The sequence below is a fragment of the Idiotropiscis lumnitzeri genome, chromosome 9 (assembly GCF_059441095.1).
Source record: "Idiotropiscis lumnitzeri isolate Australia: NSW breed Sydney's pygmy pipehorse chromosome 9, RoL_Ilum_1.0, whole genome shotgun sequence".
In the NCBI taxonomy this organism is placed as follows: Eukaryota; Metazoa; Chordata; class Actinopteri; order Syngnathiformes; family Syngnathidae; genus Idiotropiscis; species Idiotropiscis lumnitzeri.
The window spans coordinates 13125356-13149761 of record NC_142399.1 but is presented as its reverse complement, the minus strand read 5'-3'; the positions used below and the strand labels follow the sequence as shown (position 1 = coordinate 13149761).

At 46.5% G+C, this 24406-nt stretch overlaps 2 protein-coding genes across 5 annotated transcripts; both read right to left on the bottom strand.

Annotated features, from left to right (window-relative positions):
• Positions 1-585: 585 nt before the first annotated feature.
• Positions 586-11508, bottom strand: LOC148330313 (TBC1 domain family member 12-like). 2 transcript variants are annotated; one of them, XM_088304684.1, is made up of 13 exons: positions 10110-11508; positions 6643-6784; positions 6076-6170; positions 5360-5442; positions 5158-5275; positions 4281-4387; positions 3448-3534; positions 3266-3360; positions 3118-3189; positions 2382-2510; positions 2207-2316; positions 1866-2124; positions 586-1042 (listed from the first exon to the last, which is right to left on the bottom strand). In XM_088304684.1, the coding sequence occupies exons 1-13, from the start codon at positions 10988-10990 to the stop codon at positions 971-973; spliced, it is 2250 nt and encodes a 749-aa protein (XP_088160810.1). In that variant the 5' UTR covers positions 10991-11508; the 3' UTR covers positions 586-970. The 2 variants fall into 2 exon arrangements, with proteins under 2 accessions (XP_088160810.1, XP_088160809.1); XM_088304683.1 differs by having other exon boundaries at positions 10083-11507.
• A 2179-nt stretch (positions 11509-13687) lies between these two features.
• Positions 13688-24259, bottom strand: slc22a15 (solute carrier family 22 member 15). Of its 3 annotated transcripts, XM_088305358.1 has the most exons (13): positions 24123-24259; positions 22214-22342; positions 22008-22140; positions 21107-21271; positions 20452-20581; positions 20325-20385; positions 20046-20206; positions 19818-19958; positions 18838-18923; positions 18486-18594; positions 18337-18409; positions 17535-17690; positions 13688-15107 (listed from the first exon to the last, which is right to left on the bottom strand). In XM_088305358.1, exons 1-13 carry the CDS (start codon positions 24204-24206, stop codon positions 15081-15083), a joined length of 1455 nt encoding a protein of 484 aa, XP_088161484.1. In that variant the 5' UTR covers positions 24207-24259; the 3' UTR covers positions 13688-15080. The 3 variants fall into 3 exon arrangements, 2 of the variants coding, with proteins under 2 accessions (XP_088161484.1, XP_088161485.1); XM_088305359.1 differs by lacking the exon at positions 21107-21271; XR_015845137.1 differs by lacking the exons at positions 13688-15107; positions 17535-17690 and having other exon boundaries at positions 18486-18743.
• Between the last annotated feature and the right edge of the window lie 147 nt (positions 24260-24406).

Sequence of the window (24406 nt, the reverse complement as noted above, 5' to 3'; positions counted from 1 at the left end):
AGTTTCACCGATGCCAACCAAAACCAAAGAAAGTTGTATCAAGTGTGCGCAACTTATCAAATGGCATCCGCGTCTTTTGCATCTAAGTAAATCGCACGTACACAACAGTGCATTTCACATCACTGGCAGAGGGCCAAAAGCTTGTGTCCAAATTTAGTCTATTTGAATTTTTTTTCTTCCTTTTTTTAACTATTGGTCGTGTCCCGTGCTGCCTGAGTTTTTCCTTGTTTTAGTTATTGACCAAAGTAGTGCTTCATATTTTAAGAATGGATTATTATCATTCTATTGATTAATTGAATACAAATGTATTTTCCATGTAAGGTTAATGCAAAATAATTTTTTCAGACGACTGTTGCAATCATGAACTCTGATTGTTGATTATTTGGTGAAGTTATTTATATTGCGGCTGCAAATAAATTATTTTTTTTAAACTGATGAAAGTTAGGTCCATGAAGTGATTGCTCCTGTTACTGGTTTGGTTTGTAAAATGTTGCTTGTTTTCCAACATAATCATGCATGTTGTTTGCAAAGGTCTCGTTTTGATGACACACAATCAGAATCTGCTTTCAGGGAGGATCACAGAAATCAGTTTCGCATTTTACTGTCAAGAGGCTGGAATCAGATGATTTGGACATTTTGATGTTAAGGATTAACGATGATCAAAATTGTTGTCAATTAATCAATAAATTGTACCATTTCTAAAGTGCTAAATACATCTGGGCGTTTTATTTTTTTCTCTCTGAATGTGACATTTTGGAGACACGATGGTGCCACCGACCAAATGCAACGTTTGGAAGTGATGCACGCAATTTCGGAAGTTGCAGCCGTGCTTAAGGAGTGTAGGCGACTTCTCGAGTTACACATAAAAAGTGTCCAAGTGGAGGTTGACGAAATGTTGGTGGAGAAGACCGAGGCGGCGTCACGCTGGATGGAAGGAATGATGTCGAGGCGGCGACATGGCTAGCTAGCGTTAGCTTCTGAGGGCGGGGCTTCCGCTGCTGTCCGTCTCTTTGCTTTTGTCCTTCAAAAGTGACGAGAAGACCTGAAACAAAACAATGAAAAAAACGATTTTTACATGTTACAACCGGGAGTGGCGCCTTGAGCTGCAAGTTGTTCAATTTGTTCAGTTACCATGCTCATTCCCCATTGAAATCAACGCAAATGCCCTGAATCCATTCCAGGAACCCCAAAAAAAGAAAACCAAATCGTTGGTGTACTTTGAATGAGGGCAAGTATTATACTTTATATTTCATCACGAAAGCGAATTGAAAGCGTTACAATGTCACATTGCATCACTTGAATGGCCAACGTGCTGCTCCCGCTGTTGTGTGCCCACCAAGACTACTCATCAGTGCGGCACAATTATGAGTTGTCCCATGACTTTTGTCATTCATTCAGTCTGGCCTGGTTACCTGGTTATTATTACAATGGTATTTTCAATGACTGTTTGTTTGTTGTTTGGTTGCAACTGTGGTTGCTTGCAATGTACCATATAAATAAGATAGATGGGTTTATTGTAGAGAACAAAGAAAATATGGCTGAGTATGGTTGTGTTGTCTGTCAACTTGGTGTTGCTGCATTGTTTGTGTTTTATCCCTTGCTCACAAGGGGGAAAAGCACGGCAATATAATTGCACGCCACTTTTGGTGCACTCTGAATAACTGAAATAAGCGTTAAGCTAACAGACTAAAGACACAGGGTGTCGGCAGTCTATTTGTTCTACACTTTTTTCCTTTTTGTTTTTTTGCAACAGTTGCTCACGATCTACCAAAAATCAGCCAAATGACGGCTCCGATACGGAAAAGCTACAAGGGTGGGTCACATGTTTTATTTGCTTATCTCTGGAATTTTGGCGGGGTGCCGACCTGAGCCCAGCGGCGGTTCCTGCTGATCATGTGCGTAGCGGCCATGGCGGCGAAGAGCGCGTGTGCCTGCAGGTCTTCGGGCAGCCGGCTGAGGAACTGCGCCATACGGATGAAGTCCATCTGCAACAGGACGTCCTGGAACAGGCGCAGGATGCCCAGGCCCGTGCGGAAAAGACTCTCCTCGCCGTCACGGCAGAATACGTCCCACACGCGGCACGCCACGTCCAGCGGGAGGGACTTGCTGTACAATGTGAAGATCCTGTCGCACGCACATGCACATACGCTCAGGTTAGAGCCCAGACTGCAACATCCGGACGTTGGCACACGATCGGCCGAGTCACCAGTCGATCAAGTAGAGGTCCGGCGTCAGCTTGTTACTCCTGAAGTGGCTGAAGAGGCGCGGGAGATTTTCCTCGAAGAACACCTCAAACACGGCGAAATACTTCAGCATCTGAAAGGTCACGCAGACGTTTAAGCGCGCCTGCGTGTGCGCGTAGCGCGCCTGCGTGTGCATACCAGGTCGTGGTCGACACGGAAGAAGGCCATCTGGCATGGTTTGTTGAGCAGGTTGGCGAAGGTGACAAAGGCGTCGGCCTCCTCCAGGTTGAGGATGAGGACGGCGGCGATAAAGGACATTCCTTGAACCTGCACAAACACGCAACACATTCGTGTGCAAGACACTTGAAAACACTCCCGCTGGTTTCAAGTCAGCTTTTAGTTATTGTGAGACCATTTGTAAAGTCAACGTGTGAGCTTCTGTCACCTTTGACCTCCCTTTCTACTTGACACACATTCAAATGTATGACATTGTCATTTTCTTGGTATCGTCCATTCACGTGAATAAGCTTTGTTTGACTTGACGGCCACAACTGCCATCGAGCACCTCGTCTTTCAGCCTCGTGTTCGTGCTGATCATATTGCTGCTCGTCTTGCTTGGAGCTCAAAGGAACAATAAGAAGACAACTTGTAGGATTGGATTTGCTTTTTCCCTCCGAGTGATTTTTAGGAAGCGAGACAGCTAATATGGAAAAATTATTCCATCAATAAATTGGCTGCAAAATGTTTTTGCACTAGACCATGCACAAACAAAATGAAGTGAAATGATATGGAATCATTTGGAATGACCCAAACAGTTGGAATGGTTTGAATCAGCCCCAAAATGCAGAAACTAAAAGTCAATCCAAAAATGTTCTTCATTGCGGACTTTTATTTTTAAGCCAAAACCAGATGTGTGTGTGTTCGTGTCACTTACATATCCAATATCAGGTCGGTAGCATGTGTATGCGCCCAACACGCTATGTAGGACATCGTGGTAGGGTCCACCCTGCGCACACAACGAAGCGGACGAAGTGAAAGCAAGCACTTCCTGTCAGGCGGCAGCAGAGGCAACGCTGGCAAACCTTCTGGAAAATGAAGAGCGAGGGGAAAGTTCTGGAGATGTCCAGCTTGATGAGGTCCAGACTGGATTCTCTGTCGGCCAGCGAGGCGCCACCATCTGCCAACACAAGCAAAGGGTTCAAAAGTGGGCGTCACCGCTTTTTTTTTTTTTTTGGAAGGGGTGGGGGAGGTAACTGGGACGCACCGCTCTCGCTGTCGTTGTTGACCGAGCTTGTTTCACTGTAGCTCCTCCATTTCTCTTTGGCGCGACACAGGAAGATGTCATACAGCTCTGCAGAAACACAACACTTGTGCTAGCTTCAAGTATTTGTGTTTGCGCACACTCGCACCCAGCTAAAAATCTTCCCATAATGATCATGGAGCATTCCATTACAAATGATTATGCAAATGACACTCAGCATAATTTTCAAGTATTTGCATGTCAAACAAACCTGCCAATGGCAAGGGTATTTTTATTTTTTTTTAAAATAAAACAATTTTGCTTAAATGTCGATGCGAGGCAGCATTTCAAGTCATCTGAAGTCGTATCTGAAGGCACAGAAAATCCAAAGCCATTTCAATCGTTCCAATCCAGATCAATTCGCCAATTGAGTTGGAGCGGCGCAATTGCTTCTCCCTCAACGCTATATGAAAATGACATTTTTTTTTTTTTTTGCATCGTTACCTTGCTATTTTTTTTCTTAACAATAAATATCTTGTATAGAAGCATAAGCATCTAATTGCAGTGCATCTTCTTTCTACACTGAAAGATTGTCACTGGCGTCTAAATAAATTGAATATGAAACATGTCAATTTGGCGCTTGCGTTCTATGATTTTTCGTAATGCCGTTCTAGGAAGAACAAGTTTGGATTAGGGAGTAGCATTAATTGTTTCAGTTTTTGAGTCAACTAAACTAAGATTGTGGGGAAGTGATGTAGTTAGGAGTCAGTGCGGGATTGGGACACTTGTTGTAATTTGGCACCTTTGAGGGCGACGTTTGCACGCCCGCCCGTCTCCCAAGTGGCCCATGTACGTACCCGCTGTGATGTTGAGCTCGTTTCCAATGGCGAGGCTCCACACGCGGCCTCTCACGCTGGGAGGGAGGCCTTGCCACCACAGTTCTCGCACACGACGCGTGCCCTTCCTGCAAAATGAACACGCATTAAGACTGAAGAACACACACAGTATCTTAGTACTGTGAAGAAAATAAATGAAATCATGAAAAGTGACATGGGGGGGGAAGCATTGCTGTTAATAAAATTATTCCTGACGGAAGTGACATTGTCCGTTTAATATTGGAACAGAAGTCTTTTTGATTTTTGTCTTATACGTTAATTTCATCCAAGAGCTTTTGGGGCTCGTTTTCTCATGTTTCGTTTGCAAACTGTGACGTCATTGGGCGGCGGATTTCATATTGCGCCTCCTTACTTTTGGCACCCTGGAAAACAGCACAGGTGTGCTCCCCCTCCTTTTGTGGGGTTCATGCATGAACAAATATCGGCTGTCGAAGCAGGCTTAATAAATAGCACCTGAATAAACCACAAGCATTTTTGTTATCTCCTCGGGCCAAAGCAGAAGAGGACACAATGTGTCATCAATGAAAGCGAGTGGCCTGCTTGAACAAGACGCGTCACCTTAAAACAGCGAAGGCTCTTTTTCGTTTCTTTTTTCCGCCACGTGAGCCCAACATGAACTTTTGGTTTCACCTTCAGCAGCCGCATGATGACCACGACACACTACCGACGTTTGAGTTCTGCTTTTCAAATGACAACTTCAGAGAAGTTAGCATCCAATATATAGTTTGACCTTTTTTAACCTTTCACTAGAGGTGACATGAATTTCAAAAAATAAATGAAATGAAACTAAAAACTAAATGTAAGTGACTTTGCTAAACAGACACAGGTTGCCACGCACACAGCATCCCAGTGCGGCAGGATGTGCTTGTTCCACACCACCATGGCGTTGGAGATGCTGTCCTCGTGTCGATGTCTCTCCTTCATCTGATGCTTTTTCTTTTGGGCGTCCTTCAACTCTGACACACAAAAACACACTCCGCATTTGCTTTCCTTTCTTTCTGTAGCATACGATGCTCTTTGATTTTGCATGTGCGCGTTACCTCTCCTTTTGGCCCCGGCTACCATCTCCTCATATTCGAGTTTGTGTCTTTGTGTCTCCTCCTCAGATTTGGCGGGAAGGTTCCTGAGCATCCAATCAGAAGGGGACACACAAGCACACATCAGCAGAGTCACACACTCACACACAAAACATCACATTCGCAAAATAGCCGCCGTCACAACAAACTGCGTCCAACTCGATACTACGACTACTCAAACTCGACCTACTTGTCATTGTGACGAGTACTGGCGCTCATTCTGCTCCGACTACAACTAGAAGTAGGAGAAGCACTGATCCTCACAATACGTACGAGTACTTGCTATCACCACTACATACAAGAATACTACAACTTGTAATTGTAGTGGTACTACTGGTAACAGTCGTGCTTTGGCCACTTCTACTGATACTGCAGCTTCAGCACTACTCTACCACTGTTGGGACTGCACCTAGTATTACATCTACTGCCAATCCCACTACTTGCTACTTAACTTGTGGCTTATAGTGGTAGTTGTACTTCTACTACTACTACCACCACTACTATTAGCAACAGTACTGATACTGTCGCTGCCTGCGACTACCACTTGCAATTTGACCAAGAACAGCTGTGACATCTGACAACAATTTGCAGCCAGCGGGCAAAATATTGCAACTGGCGGTACTCCCACTACCAATCCGACTGCTGACGCTTTGACTAGCACTTGCACCAGGGGTACTGACGGCGGGCGGTCCTCCAGGATGAGCGCTGTGGTGGAGAGGGGCTCGAAGTCCAGGTTCTTCCTCCTACCCGCCGCTGGGGGGCGCTGAAGAGACACCTGTGCACAATCACAGGCAGTTGCCTAAATCCACTAGAGCCCAACAGGGGGAGCCAAAGGCAGCATTTCAAGAAGAGTTGGCAAAGGTTGTCGTTCGTGCACACATTTGTAATGACATCGACTGGCGACCAATCCATCAATTGTCTAAATGTACCTTGTGTTGACTGGTGACTAGTCCATTCTGGTGTCAATGAGCCCTGCCATAGGCTGGCCACCGTTTGCTGATGCTCGGCGACTTTTTACAAAGAGTCAGCTGGCAAAGACTCCAGCCGCCCCGAACCCAAATGAGGACAAACGCTTTGGAAAAGGTTTGAATGGACGTGATCACGCTCACGTTTGTCACCATGATGAGGCAGATGTGCGTGCTATAACGTCGTCGGCAAACGTCGTCTGGCCAAGCAACAACACGAGCCAACCACATGATGCGGCAATCACGCTAACCAGTCACAGCGCTCACGACTTTCACACCAACCTGCTCCGTGGAGGACGAGGGTGTGGGTCCTCCTCTTTCTTTCCCGGCGGCGGCGTCCTCACTCGACTTTCCGAACAGTCGCCACGCTAGTGCATTTTGGGGTGGCGGCGGGGACTCTTTGGCTCGCCCAGGAAACAGGCTCCTGTGGGCGGAAACGGTACAAGGTCACACTTGAAAGCGGCACTGGGCCGCAAGAGGAAGAAAGTATAGGACGAAGGCGGCCAGGAAGTGTGATGTGGCACGAGGCGTTGCGACATGTCGCCAAAGTAAGAAGATGCATTGGGGGTGGGGTGGATGAATGACAGCTGTCATAGTATTAAATCCCATCATTTCACTCACGATAAGGCTGCAATTTATAATTACTTGAATAATAATCATATGTAGACTTTATTTGTTTGATTAATCAATGAATCAGATAAATTGTTGCCGTTCCATCCTTTACACCAAACAGGACATTATTTCAAATGTATTGTGTAGAAAATGCTAACAAACTTTCCGATTCCGATTCATTTACTGATTTGGTAGTGATGGGTAGATGAGGCATCCTGTATCGTTTCGACACAGTGACACAATGTATTGACACTGTGTTGCTGAATACTGACACCTGGTGGACTTGCAGGAAACATTTGACAGGGTCATCTGACACTGATCTGTCAAACTAATTTTATCCAATTCCATTGATTAGCGACGTGATGTGTTTTTATATATCCTATTTCGTATTACTTTCCATCGCACTAATTATTCTCTTATTTATCTAATTGATATATTTAACTGAATTATTGTTGTATTGCACTGGAGAGGGGAGCTCTCTAATCTCGTTGCACACTTGAGTACAATGACAAAGGGATTTCTGATTCTGATTAGGCATTTGCTTTCACATTGTTTTTACATACACGCAATTTCATAAAAAAAATCTTTGATATTCGAGACGCAGTTGATAAATTAAGAGAACATCTGTCTGAATGCCCAAGTAAAAGTGTTGTGTATGACAATGGACTCATTGTAATTAAAGATTTTTATTTAAAAAAAATAGTTTCTCCAGCGTTTTGTTATTCAGTCTATTTCTTTTTTCGAGGCAATTTCCCCCGCCTTTAAGAAGATCCTCTCACAAGGCACTGAAGAGGCCGGTGTGCACAACGCCTGTGTGGCTAATATAAATAGGTGAGGGAACGTTGCCTCCATGGACTTCCAGTATAAGAGCGGGTCTTCCGTACGTGCAACCTGTCCTGCTGACATATAGCGCTGCACCTCTGAGTGCGCATCAACAGCGACGTCTTCCATCTTGCGGATATTTAATGCAAAGTAACGCGCCAATAACTCGATGCTTGTTTTGAGCGTCCATCCTGTTGACAGATGCGCTTCCTTATGAACACAGTTTGGCGCGCGACCGCTGTGTCGACACGATTCTGGTAGTGGTCACGTGACTTTCTCAAAGCGGTACGCGCACCGACACGGGGTTTGCCCTGGAAGCTCGGCGCGCGCATCGACGCCTCAGTGTCGCTGGACCCATCACTATGATTTGGTGTGGAACATCCAGTCCGAAAAAATGTTTTTAAAAATCAACAGAAATGCAGACTGCCCAGTAAAAGGAGTTTGTAAAATTGAGTCTTATTTTGAAAATAAAATCACAAAGATGATCAGTCTGATTTCATGGACGATGACCAAAATTGGGGAATATTTACTTCTGAGAGGCTGAAAGGCCAAAGTGTTTGACAAGTTTCAATCAAACAAGGTCCCAAAAAAATTTATTATAAAACTGCAGTTGGTTATTTTGAAAATTCATAATCTATAAGTACGATTAATTGTTGCACTTGTAACTCACACTTGACAATTAGGTGAGGCAGTTCTTTGCCACACTCGCTAGCAAACAAAAGAAATCGCAAAAGTATGTTCTTGTTCGGGCGGCACGGTGGCCCGACTGGTTAGCACGATGGCCTCACAATACGGAGGTTGTGGTTGTGTGGCTCCGGCCTTCCCGTGTGGCATTTGCATGTTCTCCCCGTGCTTGTGTGGGTTTTCTCCCACATTCCAAAAACATGCATGGCAGGTTGATTGGACACTCTAAATTGGTATGAGTCTGAGCGCGGAAGATTGTTCGTCTCTGTGTGCCCTGCAATTGGCTGGCAACCAGTTCAGGGTGTCCCCCGCCTACTGCCCGAAGATAGCTGGGATAGGCTCCAGCACCCCCTGCGACCATAATGAGGAGAAACGGTACAGATAAAGGATGGATGGATGTTCTTATACGAGGTACAACAATTAATCAATTCATGTCGCTGTTCTGCTATTCTTCTGGTATCTATTGTTTATGTCTTTTAATTTGTGTTCTATTTTCCAGCTAATTCATATTACACCATATGGAAAGCGCTTTGTTACAGCTCCAACTGTATTGTATTGACAACTAATAAATTATCAAATGAATCAAAAACTTGGAGAGAGACCATGTGCAATGCAAAATGATCCAAAACGTCATAATTATAACCCAAACTGTCGTCCTACATGAAAGCAGACTGATCATCATTAATGACATTTGCAAACATCGGCTTATGCTTTGGAAATCACAGATCAACATTTGTGCTGATATCCGGACTGATGTCACAGCGCAAACAAGTAACTAAATTACAGAGCTGGGCACTTGACCCTTTTTTGCCGGTCAGTCCCCCACCCTCCGGCCGCTATCTCTGTACCCATCTGGACTGGACCCTGCGGCGCCCTACCACAATCCCTGTAACAATTATTAGCTGGCTAATTTACTGTTCAAATACACTTACCTTATTATGGGCTTATTATGGTGATGTTTTGTCAAACCGAAGTGGGTGAACGGTCTGAACTTCCCCTCTGTTCTCTCTGCCTAAGGTATTGCCCCCCCCCTTCTTGTAAGGGTATGCTTCTGTGGCAGGCGGGAGGCGCGGTGTACGTCATGTCAGAATAAGGAAATAAAGGCACGCTTGAACGCACACTGCTGTCTCACGTCTCTTCATACACAAACAGTTGGTTGTGGCGCTTTTGCTGCATTTGAAGGCAATTTTTTTTTTCATTTGCCCATTTCGCGAGTAAATTCATCACACGCACGAGAGCCGATTTATGGGCCGGACTAAAATCAACCTCCGTTCTTTATTAAACGAAACCTTTTTTTAAAATTTGTCACCCCCAGCCCGAAAATGGGTGTCTGGCTGGACCGGAGGGTCGGACCATGCCGCCCCCGGGACGGACTGCCCAGTTCTGCTAAATTAGAATGCAATTACGTTTGTATGCGTTCTCCTTTTTTCCTAATGAAGGGGTGAAAATTGAAACAGGGCTTTTGATCTTGGATTAATAGATTATTCAGATGCAGCCCATAAAATGATTTTTTGAGGGTTATACGTTTTAGAAGTTTTCTTGCACTTCTCATAAAGAGTGTGCTGCCAAATCCTTCACACCGTGTTGGGGTTTAAGTGTTGTACCTGGTGAAGAAGTGAACAATTCCGAACCTCTTGGGGACGAGAGCGATCTCGTCGCAGTTTGCCTTTACTCGGAGGTCCGGTTCGGGTGCACTCTGGCGTCGGCCCGCTTCGAAAACTCCCAGAAAGTCGCCCCCGTGCTCCCCGAAGCAGAAGCCAGCATCGTCGTCGGGGGATAGCGGTGTGGCGTCGCAGCTGAGCGACATGCTCAGGTTCGCTTCGGTCCTCAACGTTTGAGGCCTGGCGACCCAAGCGGGGCCGACACTGTCCTCCTCCCCCTGCTCCTCCTCAGAGAAGGAGGAGGGTGAGGTGTCCTCACTCAGTTCGGAGGAGGCTGACGGCTCTGGTGTAGGCGGTCCGGTGGCGCTTAAGACCGGCTCCGGGGGTTGCACGGAGACAGACCGGTCACTGCGGTCGTGTCGAGCCTCAGAGGCGGCATGACAGCCGCCGTTTACAACTGTCGGCTGGCGGTCCGCGTGGCAACCGACAACACGCCCGTTGGGTATGGTGCCTGCCTGCGGTTCCGAGCAAGGACATGTGCACGGTGCCTTACCCGAGCATAGCGGCCCGACGGAAGCCGTCGAATCGGCTGACACTCCAGCCCCGCACGCAGTTGGACAGGAAGCGGGGAGGCCGGTTCCTCTTTCTCCTCCTTCTCCTCGTCCACCCGCCGCCTCTTTCTCCTCCTCCTCCTCCTCCTCACACCGCAACTCGGTGCTTCCGTTCAGGCCTCGGCGGTCCCGGAGGAAGCGCTCCGCTAGGTCCAGCATTCCGCCGGCCTTGTCACCTTCTATCCGTGTCACGGGACGTTTGAGCGCTTCCGCCGCGACCGCTCGTCTGCCGCCGTCTTCCTCCTGCTTGTCGTTCACATCGACGGCCAACGAGCCCATCAACTCACTCGGCGCCGCCATGAGCCTCAGGCCCGCCGGCCGGCTCGAGCCTCGAACCGCCCGGCCCGCCCCGTCGGCTCAACAGCGTAGCCGGAGGAGGTTAGCATGTTAGCTGCACGCGCCGGGGAGGTCGAAGATGTTGATGGCGGGGGTGGGGCTAGCCGACGCTATCCGGGTACGACGCGCTTATTTGCGGCAACACAACATACTTTGGCGGGGCGAGTCAGTGTCGGTTTGCGTACCAAAGAGCCTTAAATGTCCTCAATGTCGCCTGTTGTTGTTTTTGTTTTTCATCTGTCGGCGACAGCGGCGGCATCCCAGCAACAGTCCGGCGCCATCTTGAAAATACCCGAGTAAAGACGTCACCGGTGACCTCGCGGTTTTCATGCAGCAGCGGTACCATGTGTCCATAATTGAAACTGCAAAAGCAATCCCTCTGCATCACAGAGCAACGTCTCGTCAGTCTCTGAAATCACCGCTCTGCTCCATATTCGTCCATATTGGTTAAATCAATTTGGTTAAACGCCATATTGTCTCCCGTCTGGCATTACCTTGCATTAGCCTCGGAGAGTTTGGGGCCTTTTTTGCTCATTTACTACACAAACAATACAAGCGGCAGGGGAGAATACATTATTTATCCAATATAGCATTCACGTTTACATCTATGCGCTCATGTCACAATTCATTTTCCCTTACAGTTAGTAAGCAAGCAACCTGTGGAGGTGCAATATTACAAAAAAGTCTAACAGTTTGACCCATTTTCATCATAGTTATACATTCTGCGGAGATAGGTATACTGTACGTCCGCCGTCCGTGACTTGGACACCCTTCTGTCCTTACACAGTACAATACAATACAGCTTTATTGCATTTCACGTCTATCCTTAGACGTAAAAATAATCGCACTCCGTCGCGTCCATCTTCGTTCTTTTAAAACGCTGCCGTCCTTACTTTTCACAAGAATTTAGAGCGGCAGAGATGTCCGACTTCCTGTTTGGGCTTCCTGTATATGAGGCATAAAACAGCCAGCTTTCTTAACCGGCTAGTGTTAAGATAGCATTTATTTGCAAACACAATCACCGTCGGTCACCTGACTGACTGGCGATGTAAAGACTTTTTAAAGATAAAGATGTCCTTTAATAGTCCCACAATGGGGAAATTTCCAGAGCTGTTCAACTCGGATGTCTGCCGCAAAACGTCAAACTAAAAATAGAAAAGAAAACTAATCATCGCTGTACATGTCCAAAGAGTTTGTGGCTTCCGTGGAATTTCTTGAAACGGTTGCAATGGTTCTTTAGTCGCCATACTAATGTAACATGTCCCTCGTCACTTGCTGTGAGGTGACACAACACCACAGGTACAATTTATATTTTGACTGATTCATTAATATCAGACAATATCGTTTTAGATTACTTTATTACCTGACATGTTTCCGCGAGTCCTTCGCCTTCTTCAGTGTCACATGATGGTGTCTTGTGATTCGGCTTTATCAGCTGATGTTCCATGAGGGCGTGACTTACCTGTCAAAAAACGACAGGCAAGTCACGCCCCCCGCTGTCGGTTCACTCCTCCAAGATGCTGCTCCAGGTGGTAGAGAGGATGAAGGCTCACTTGTCCCTGTTGATCAGGGGTCTTCATTCCTGTTCCTTGAGGGCCGGTGTTCTTCCCGTTTTCCACCTCTCCCTGGCGCAACACACCTGAGCGATCGTTATCTAGCTTCTGCAGACCTTGTTGATTATCTGATCATTTGAATCAGCTGTGTTGCAGCAGGGAGAGATGGAAAACCTGCAGGACCCCGGCCCTTGAGGAACAGGATTGAGGACCCCTGCAGTGTTGATGGTCTTTGTGCCTCGCTTGCGGATCTCAATCGCCTCCCTGATCCAACGCTGATGTTTGTTTTCTTCGTTGCGGCCTTCTCCCAGTCCATGATGTGGTTTTCTCTTTTGCAGTGGTCGGTGATGGCTGAGTTACAAATCAGCCATCGCTCTGAAGACGGCGAAAGACTCATGTCGAAACATGTCAGGTAATAAAACAACCCGAAAACGATATTGTCTGCTATAAATGAATCAGTCAAAATATAAATAATAATAAGACAAAATGAACTTAATACAAATATCACAGGTACAACTTATTTCAGAACTCTTGGTCTGAGCATCACATTAGGAAACTAAATGTGTGTGCAAAAACTGCCACCATTAGCCACCAAAATTGCTGTTGACATCTCTAGTTACGCTCACACCAACTTCTGAAAATATTAAAATGATCAGCCTAGTTTTAGGGCGTTTTCCCTCTCCATAGAGACCCCCATCACGACAATGCTGATGTTATTGAGAGAAATACCCTCGTCCCTAAAGTACAAAATATTGGGCAATACAATATTTTTATAGGTTGATGTGGCCATAAGTAGAGATGTCATCATACATTTTGGGGACGAGTGATTGCAGTTTTCTGACATACTCAGCAAGGTAAGCGTTTTATTATTTGTTTCTGACATGATGTGTTGCTCTACCTCACTGTCCTTGGCTCTCCTTAGTTACAAATTAGTTGTTTTTTTTACAGACATGTCTTGCCACGCTACACAATGCCACAATTTGAAAAACGTGTAGGACTCTCGCATGCAAACATTGACGTATTCGGCACATATACGCCTGCGAACCGAACATTTTCGGTGAGGCTGTGATTGGCTGACTTGCCATTAACCGAACAAACATGACATCACTGTTTCTTTACATTTTTAATGTATTAATGAGAAGCAACTCAGCATTAGTATTTCACAACACAGTAGTAATAGCTACTATGATCAAATTAGATAATAATAATACGTTTATTTTTAGAAATCCCTGCCTCAACCATCTTGTTGGGCGGGCACGGCGCCATGTGATATTTCACATTCGGCTTCATGTAGTGTATTGGCGCATTACACACAAAACACAGGCTGGGCGTGTTTCTGTCAGCGAGACGTGCCGACCACAGCCCACAAAGTCTGGCACGGATAATCAGACCGTTCCGTCCCTGGGACGGAATACCCATTTCTGCAATTTTGCCTTACAGATGAAATAGGTTTCGCTCCATGATGCACATGCTGTAAACAACATTAATTCAGTCAATAGAAGGCATGTTATCTTTTCCGCCATTCTCTGGCCAAAGCCTTCTTGTTTGCAACCGGTATCAACTTTAGTCTTAATTTATTATTATGCACTATTTCATTCCATTTGCACAGTTAAAAGATGAAGTTAAGTCAAACATTTCCTTTACCATATTATGTTCTCTGGGCCCCCACTACTCGCCTAGACACGGCATTCGGTTCTGTCAACTGAAAACATTACAATGCTCCCGGCCTCAGGTAATGACTGTAACGGCTCACCTGTTTTCTGGATTTGGTCATGTGACGTTCACAAGCAACTTGAGCAACTTTGATGTCACTTTTTGTCGACAGTAAGTGGCAAAATGTCGCACCCTGAGATAGATGAAAATGAGTGGATTATGCTGCTTGATTCTTATTCCACAAACATAATATTAATGTGAATGCTGTATTTAGACAAGTAGCGATTACTATCCATCCAGGCAGCCGCTTATATTTCCAAGGAAAAAAAAAAATTGCAAATTACATATAAACTAACATTTTTGGGGGTATTATCAAAATTAATAGTGGATTTTTTTTAAAGAACATTGAAAAAGCAACCAATTATTACAGTGTCGCTTTAAGTCACCGACAGTTAGTGATTTTCCATTATTTTCTTGTGATAAATAATAATTGCTAAATTATTTTGTAGACTGATGAAGCACTTAATGACTTGAAGGCACTTGGCGTCATCCAAATGTCCACTTTTCTCTTCACCTGTTCTGTTTTTAACATCAATGAAGAAAAAAAACTTCATGAAAAAATAGATCATTGAGTAAACATGTATGTACGTGACTAATAATTATCACTATTGACACAGGTTTCATCATGAAACAATCTGAGGGAACATTGCAAAAAAGCTCTTTTGCAATTTGGAGTGATCCACTCTGTGTCCTTCCAACTTGTCCCGCCTACTTGGAAGGAAGACCACCAGCCAGGTGAACCTTCAAGATGATGCTGCTGGCTTCTTTGGACACGTGGTTGTTATTTCTCACTTATCATCTTGGTAGAGGAGAGGCTGAGGAAGAGCCAAGAAACGTGCAGCAAACGACAACGTCAAGTAATTGCATTTGACCTATTAACCAGCAGGTGCATTTTCAACTACTCAAGTCAACTAAATGGCTAAAAAAAAATCATCACAATTCTGCGCACTCTTTTTCTTTTTTTTTTTTTTAAATCATGACTTTTTATTACAGTGGTTCCTTGGAATTACGGGTACCTTAACTTATATGAGTCTTCCAAGGTATGACAAGCCACCGCATGACCAATTCTTTTGTCTTGAGATACGAGTGATATTCAGACTAGAGGTTGACACTTTTTCAGGAATCCCGTGAGATTCCCACAGGAAGGGAGTCAACTTTGCCTTTAATCACAGGATTGGGATGGTGCAGGATGAAAAGTTCACGGGAGCAGACTGCAGTGGGAATGTGTACAAGGAAGAGGGGGCGACAAACAGTTTTTTTCATCCATCCATTGTCTTCCGCTTATCTGAGGCCCAGTCACAGGAGGCAGCAGTTAAGCAGGGAAGCCCAGACTTCACTCTTCCCAGCCACATCGTCCAGAGCATCCTGGAGAATACCAAAGCATTCCCAAGCCAGCCGGGAGACAGACGACAGCGTATCCTGTGTCGTCCTGGGGGCCTCCTGCCGGTGCGACATTCCCGGAACACTTCACCAGGGAGGAGACCTAATCAGATGCCCAGGCCAGCTCATCTGGCTCCTCTGGACGTGGCAAAGCAGTGGCTCGACTTTGAGTCCCTCTCGGATGACCGAGCTTCTCACACTTTTTCTCTAAGGGAGAACCCAGACTCGATTGTATCCGGGATCTCGTTCTTTCGATCACGACATACAACTTAAGACCATAGGCGAGTGTAGGAACGTAGATCGACCGGTATATCAAGAGCGTCACCTCTCAGCTTAGCTCATTCTTCACCACAACAGACCGATACAGAGTCCACATTACAGCAGACACTGCACCAATCCGCCTGTCAATCACAAGATCCATCCTCCCCTCAATCGTGAACAAGACCCAGACATACTTGAACTCCTACACTTGGGGCAGGATCTCTACCCCGACCCGCAGAAGGCACACCCCCCTCTTCCGACTGAGGATCATGGTCTCTGATTTAAAGGTGCTGACCTTCATCCCGACCGCTTCAAACTTGGCTGTGAACCGCTCCAGTGAGAGTTCAAGATCACGGCTTGAAGACCCCAACATCATCCGCAAAAAGCAGAGATGCAATATTGAGCCCACCAAACCGGACCCCCTCAGCGCCTCGGCTGCACCTCGAAATTCTGTCCAGAAAACTTATGATGAACAGAAAGGGCAACTTTGGCGGCGTCTAACCCTCACTGGAAACAAATGACATTGGTGGTACAGGGACTGAACAGCCCGTATGAGGGGCTCGGTACCGTGTACTCCCTAAGTGCCCTCCACAGATCTCCCTGAGGGACACGGTCGAATGCCTTCTCCAAGTCCACAAAACACATGTTGACTGGTTGGGCAAACTCCCATGCGATTATCCAGCCGAGGGTGCAGAGGTAGTCCACTGTTCCGCCGTTGGGACAAAAACCACACTGCTCCTCCTAAAGCTGAGATTCAACTTACTGACGGACTTTCCTCTCCAGCACCCCCGAATAGACCTTACCAGGGAGGCTGGTGAGTGTCATTCCTCTGTAAATAGAACACATCCACCACTTTCCCTTCCCCGCTCTGCCAATCTAGAAGCACTGTCCTCGATGCCCATGCAATGTTGTAGAGGCGTGTCAATCATGACAGCCCCACAACATCCAGAGCCTTGAGGAACTCCGGGCGGATCTCATCCACCCCCGGAACTTCATGTTGGTGGAATTGTGGATTCTCCCCACCGACTCACAACATCCCGAGTCGAGGTCAGCGGCACCATTGCCACTAGAAACAGTGTTGATGGTGCACTGCTTACCGATCTTGAGACATCGGATAGAGGCCCAGAATTTCTTCGAAGCCGTTCAGAAGTTAATCTCTGTGGTCTCACTAAATTCCTTTCATGCACGTCTGTCGCAACAACAGCGGCATGGAACACAATCCACAAAGAATAAATGTGCGCCAACTGCTCTGCCGTTCTGCTATTCATTTCAGTAGGGAATAGATGACTTGAGATACAAGCTTTGTCGCGGAGCGAATTGGGACTCAAAGCTCAAGGCAGCCCTGTACTGAGGTCAATTTCTTATCAGAAAATTAGTTTTGACACCGTAAGACCGCAAATGTCATCTACACAAAGACTTTTACTGGAGTAATATTCTGCAAGGGGACTCATTTTCTGTTAATATAATTGTAATTGTTGGTGTATGAAGGTGTGCGTGAATGGCTTTGCAAAAGTGATTTGGACACCATGTGGTGTCGATCAAGCATGATGTTGGTGCATTGCAGCTCCCATTTTCAGCTACTTGCTATGCGTGTGCGTCACCTTGTTTTCCACAACTCGGCTGCGACCGGGAGCGAGTTGTTCTAGCGTGTGCGCCGGCGGCACATTGAGGGTCTCGGGCAGCAGGAGCACCAAAGCGCCGGCGGAAAGGCCGCTCAAACAGAAGACGCTGAACGGCATGGCCGCGGCCACCGCCCGCTGCAAGATGCGCAAATGAGATAATATGCACAACTGGCATCAAGGAAAACTAAGTTTCAAAGCAACAATAAGAAATAGAAAGTTTCAATATCGGCCCGCTAGTAGCTCAAAGTGATTTTGTTGGTTCATTTGTGGATTTGCACACTCCTGTGTCATATTTTTACATATTTGATATCCACGCGCTGATGAAACAAAATCTAAAGATACTCACAGTAACCCAGGACGTGAGTACTTTTTTTCACTAAAAACTCATCTCTTACTCAAGTAATTTTTTTGGAGGATTATTTTTTACTTTTACTTGACTCATATTATTCTAAGAGAACCCTACTTGAGTGCAATTTTGGGCTAGTCCATCCACTGCTCCACAGAACGCATCCAACATACAAATATACGTTACTTTGTTTCTTGACATTCTCATTTATTATATTTCCATACAATGCCATGTGTGTGCCACGGAAATTTTTATTTGAAATTTTTTGGTCTGGAAAGGATGACTGTCCTTTCAATTCATTTCATTAGGAACTATTCAAATGTAAATTGACAATTCACAAGCTGAGTTACAAGATTGGTCTTGGAATTAATTGAAATGGTCAATCAAGGAAGAGGCAAGGAAGGAAGAAAGGAAGTAAGGAAGGCACTAACTCACCATGGAAGGAACAAATGGAGCGAGAATTCCTCCAATTCTGCAGGACATGGCGCAAACTCCCAGGCCGGCGTTCCTGAAAGCAACCAAACAAAAGTCAAGCGGTTGCGTCGCACGCAGCTTGACGCCAAGGTGGCTCCGTCTGCGCTCACCTGACCACAGTGGGGTAGAGCTCTGACGTGTACACGTAGACGATGTTGAACGCTGCGCTCACCGTCAGCTTTCCTAACAGCGCCAATGATGTCACGCCCAGCGACGTCTCTGCACACACGCACGCACACGCATACACACACACACACACGCACACCCCCACACACACACACACACTGTACAAAGGCTGTGTTTGGAATCCGATCCTGTCCATGATCCAGGAAAACACCACCACCCAACCACCCAACCATCTTGGGCAACTGCAATGAGTCGATCAAATGTGCTCTGTCCTAAATCGGACATTTTGATAGGATCCAGTTGAACGTGAGCATACGTGATCTCGACGCATCTCACCTGAATCGTTTGGGATGAAGATGGCGCAGAGGCAGGCCCACGCAGACAAACACAAGAAGCCCGACAAACTCTTCCTTCGGCCAGCCCTGAAAGACACGTTCAGCATTTTTCGCATGTGTCTTTGTAGGGGGGCAACGGCATGCTTTGCTCAAACTGCATCAGGGAGAATGCAAATAGACAAAATCTGATCCAGTGTATTTCTTGTCATGGTGATGCAGGCGCATTTTAGTGGCAGATGTGTCTAGTGCATTGAGCCAGACGTCTTCACCACCCAAAAACCGGAGAATCACTGAGGACAGTACAATTACAATGCAGTTCAGGTAGAATTTTTAGGAAAGTAGACTGTGCCTCGTTTTTAATAATAATAATAATAATGCCTTTATTAGTCCCACAATGGGGAAATTCGAGATTCGAACCCAGGCCTCCTGGGGAGACTGGGTCCTGAACGCGGCGCCTTAGACCACTCGGCCATCCTGAGCGTTTGTGCCAATCCAATTTTAAAGTTGGTCATGATGGTGGTACTTAAGAGTAAATTCATTTTGGGGCAGGTGAAAAAAGTTTGAGAAGCGTTCGCAGAAGCAGAGCGACCGAAACAACGACAACATTGGCCAGTCCAACAGTTGAAGCCGCGTGCGAGGAGACACATTGGCACACACGATCATCCACGCTGCTTCAAGCAGCAAATCAAGCCAGCGCCATGGTCACGTTTGCACCAGCTTGTGTAGCACTCGTGTAAATCCGTGAAGTGAAAAACACTCAGCTAGCTTGTGCTAAGCCTCCCCCTGGTGAAGTGAAGCATATACGAGCACAAATAACTCCTTCCGTGCTGGCCATTTAATTAAAAAAAAAAGAAAAAACGAGAACATCTTGAGCGCAGGCCAATTTAGAGCATCTTGAATGATCTTTGCGTTTTATGGCTATGGAACAGCTCCAAGTGAAAGACTAGACTCTCTTCAGGTGTGCGTGTGTGAGTGTCTCACCAGGTTTGGTTCATACAGTAGACGCAGAGCGGGTACGCAGGCAACTCTACGAGGCCATACATGGCCATGTTCAGGTAACGATTTCCGGACATGTCACCGGCGCCCAGCGTCAGGCCGTAGTACACCAGACTGCACACGTACCTCCACGGACACAAAGTTCATTTTTCAATGAAGCAAGAAATGATGTGGCATCTTTATGGTTATTCAAGGTCAACGGGCGACACTCACCAGACATACATGAGCAGGAGTGTCCTGAGGCGGAGGACAGGATGAGTGGCCAGCTGCAAAACGCCCGACCCGCCGCCGTTGTCGGCGCCGTTGCCGGCCGCCGGACGCAGAGTCAGCATGTGCGCGGGGCGACCATTCATCTGCGCCATGAAGCGCATCACCTGCAATCACACACAATTTGTCAGTCAAGATCCCAGTCATGCAATCGATGAAGTTCATCAAATGATGCTGATAAATTACTTCATCTTTGAGAAATATTTAAAAATTGCTCTCAGTGACCTCCTGTGCCCGCTGCGTGCGATGGCGACAGTAGAGCCAGCGAGGAGACTCCGGAAGCGTTCTGGCAAAACGAGAGAAGGTCAGACACTGGCTTGCGCACCGCAACGGTGCAGGGGCGGACACTCACGCAGACAGTAGGAAGCAGAGGACCCCCCAGGTGTTGGCCGCCGCCGCCAGGGTCCTCCATGGCCTGATGGCGAAACCCAGAGCTGCAAAGAGTGCGATGCCCACCGCAAAGGTCATGCTGGTCAGCGTCCCTGCCGGGGATGGGGTGGGGCGGGGGGCGTAGGATAAGAATACATTGACTCATGTCTAAAATTAATGTTCGATTGTAGCATGGACTCCAGACTAATTTTTTTCACTCTGAGCAAATTGGCCACAATGGTGAATTTTTAGGGGCAACTTGTGACGTAAAAACGCCACTCATTTTCACTATATGACTGATCAAGGCATTGAATTGCGTAGCAGAGGTTCGTCAGCAACACAACAGATTCAGGAATGATCATTTAAAAAAATAATTATAAAAAACAATCGGTAAATGTACAGGTGATGCGGGTGCAAGTAGAAGAATCTACTTGCAGTGCCTGAAATTTTAGAAGCGAAATGCTGCCATTTGGGATCCGTCCGTAGTCTTGGTAACTATGTTGAAGTGAGGAAGGAGGAGGCCAGTCTTGTATCAAAGCTTGTAATGCATTTTGGCCACATCTGAGCATTAAGCTATAAATCTGAAACTTTTGGTGAGTTGTGTAGTGCAAGTGAGGACATGCAAGCAGCTAGCGTACCCGTCACGGCCCAGTAGGACTTGCCCACGTACTCCTGCGTGAGGATGAAACAGACCAGGCCAATGGCGCCGTTCATCAGACCCACCAGAAGACGCGACGCGGCGAACACCTCGTAGCTCGGAGACACCGCCGTCACATAGCCCAGGAGCACCTCCAAAAACAGAGCTGCGTCCCAACACACCACGCTTGTCACGCCTTGCCGTGGAAAAGCGCACAATGTTGCGTTGTGTCATGTTGTGCTATGCTGCGTGTTGTTGTGCTAGGTTAGCATGTTTCATGTCATGTCTCATTTTTCATGTTTTGTTGACATGTTGCCCTGCGATTGGCTGGCAACCAGTCCAGGGTGCCCCCCGCCTAGAGCCCATTGTCAGCTGTGCCCCCACGACACTCGCGAGCAGAAGACGCTCAGATAATGCATGGATGATGACATGTGACATGTTGTCATATCATGCATGTTATGCTGAGTTTTCACGTGATGTCATGTCATGCTGTCATTTCATGTGTTTCAGGTCAAAGGGTCATGCCACATTTTTTGCCCATCATCTTGACATTGTCATGATGGAACATGTTGTTAGGTCATACTGTCACGTCACGTGTTTCATGTCTTGTTTTGTTTTTTTTCTGTCATGTTGACAGGCCACGTGTTATTGTGTCAGTGGGTTAATTTCATTTTGTTAGGTCTTGTCATGATCTGCTGCTTGCACGTCATCTTGTAATTGCAGACCTTGCATGTCACGCCTTCCATGTTGTGTTGTCATCTCTCATTTATGTGTCATGCCGTTTTGTCCAGAGTTCCACAATCTGCTGTGCCATGTTACCATGTCATGGGTGCTTTAGACATGTCACGTAATTTGTCACCATGGCGTCGGGTGGCATGTCCAAATGCACGCATTTTCCTTACCCGTCAAGTAGACGGGTCTCCTGCCGATGATGTCAGACAGCGGCCCGAAGATGAAGCTGCCGATCAGAAGGCCGGCGAAGAAGAGCGATCCAGCTAGGCTGACCTTGTAAGCCTGCTGCTTGACCAGGAGCCACTGAGCAGGAAGAAGAGGAAGCAGAAGTGGAGTGCTCGCACATCCTCGCAGACGCGCATGGACATTGGCTCACCTCAGTCACAATGGAGTCCACGTCCCCGAAAAATGTCACCAACGATTGGGCACCATCATGCTTCTCCATGTGATATTCTGGAGACGCTCCCACCAAAACGACCAACATGGATTGGCACGCCATATACACCTGAAACACATGCATAAACTTGTAGTCACACACTATACACGACATATATACACAGGCGCTGTATACACTGATGACGTCTACATTTACATTACCCTGAGAGGCAAAAGTGGAAGCTGTTTTCCAGAGCTTAGCACTTGATACTTTTTTGCCGGTCAGTCCCCCTCCCTCGGCCGTGATCTGGCTAGCCTTCCGGCCTCGACCCTCTGGCCTTATTCATAAAAATTGACCAGTTGGAAGTGTGAATAAACAAAAATGGACCCAGAACTACGTTGTTTGACTTCCCCTCTGTTCTCTCTATATCTGGTAAATCCACCTCCGTCCCTGGTTAAACTAGCCCTTTTTTTTTTTTTTATATTTGTCAATGCCCCAAAAATGGGAATCCAGCCACAGGATCGGACCGTTCCGCCCCCAGGACGGACATCCCAGCTCTGCGTCTTACAGCCCATTATTGTTCCTTTAGTTTGACCAGACTTCTTGTGCTTAGATTGTGAATATGTTTCAGTACACAGTTGCAAGGCAACAGTAACTTGTCATTTTAGGGCAGGGGTAGGGAACTCCAGTTACTGGAGAGCCATATCCTTCCTGTTTTAGACCTCACCCTACTCCAAACACACCTGATTTAAATAATCTGGATCGTTTCAGGCTTCTACAGGCCTTGTTGATGTGCTGACCGTTTGGATTGGGTGTTTGGGAGTAGGGAGAGATCTAAAACGGGCAGGATATGGCTCTCCAGGAACTGGAGTTCCCCACCCCTGTAATAGAGCGTTTGGAGGTCTCAGGATGGCCCAGAATGCACCGCCCGCATCCATTTTGAATGTCATGTTGCACGAGCCTAGTGCTTTGTTTGTTATTGTTAGCAATGCAACAAGTATGTTTGTTATGATGACGTGTGTTGTGGTTGGTTGTAAAATTAAGAGGGTTTAATTAAGATTTGAAAGTGATCACACATCAAGAAAAACCGAAGAGCCCCCCCCCCCAAAGAAAACAGTGAAAGACAAGACGACTGTGGCTGATGCTATAAGCAGAGCCGACCTAGAGGGCTTGCTTTTGATACAATGACATAACTTTTAACCAGTTGGTGAAAGGAGAAGAGGTGAGACTCAGGGGGCAGAAGGGCGCCTAATACATAGTCAAATATTATGCTTGCACTTTTCAACGTATTACATCATATGGAAAGCGCTTTGTTACAGGTCCAGCTGTTGTGAAATGCGCTATATAGATAAAGTTGTAATGTAATGTAATCAATGACATGCCTCTGTCATTGATCATATCATATTAAACGTAAATAACACCACATCCCCCTGCTTTTTTTGTCACAGATTTTTTTTTCACCACTGCATTTTGGAGCAGTCGGCCTTCGTAGACTACGTCATTCGGCCGCGACGCCGTCCGACCAAGGAAACACGTCATGCGTCTACGCAAAACGCAACAGAACGAAGACTGTAGTTTGAACAAATAATTACAAAGATGTTGGACAAAGTAAATGTTGATTCGTTGTCGAAACCAGTTTAAGCTTCACCCAAAAACCAGAGCAGTCGCAATTGGTCCTTTTTTGGCACGACGTCAACTCACGACAACCGCTTACGTCGCGCATTTACCTGCCAAACGTGCACAGGTCGTGTATTAACATTACCCAAACAGACGTGTCGTCATACGAGTGTCCACATATCTGACGAGACGTGCCACGCCATCCCACGGAGACCACTTAGGTGTGTTTTAGCTCGCGTTAAATGTTTTTTTTCTTCGGCTGTTAAAATGTTTGAACCTGGCCAAGTCTCACCTGGGTCAGAGCCAGGACGGCCACGGCTCGTTTCTGGTAGGCGCCGAAGTCCCCGACCACCTGAAAAGCTTCCTCCACGTCCATCCCGCTTGCAGCACAGTAACACAGATAAAGAAACAAACAAGAGTGACGTGGACCAGCACTTCCGGTTTGGGTTTCAAGACGCCTCCATGTTGCAAAAGAAAATAATTTAGTCGTGTTGCAAAATGTCTCGTGAACAATTTCAAATTGAGTAATTCACAACGGGTTTTTTTTATTGTTTAGAATCAAACCGGACAATACCA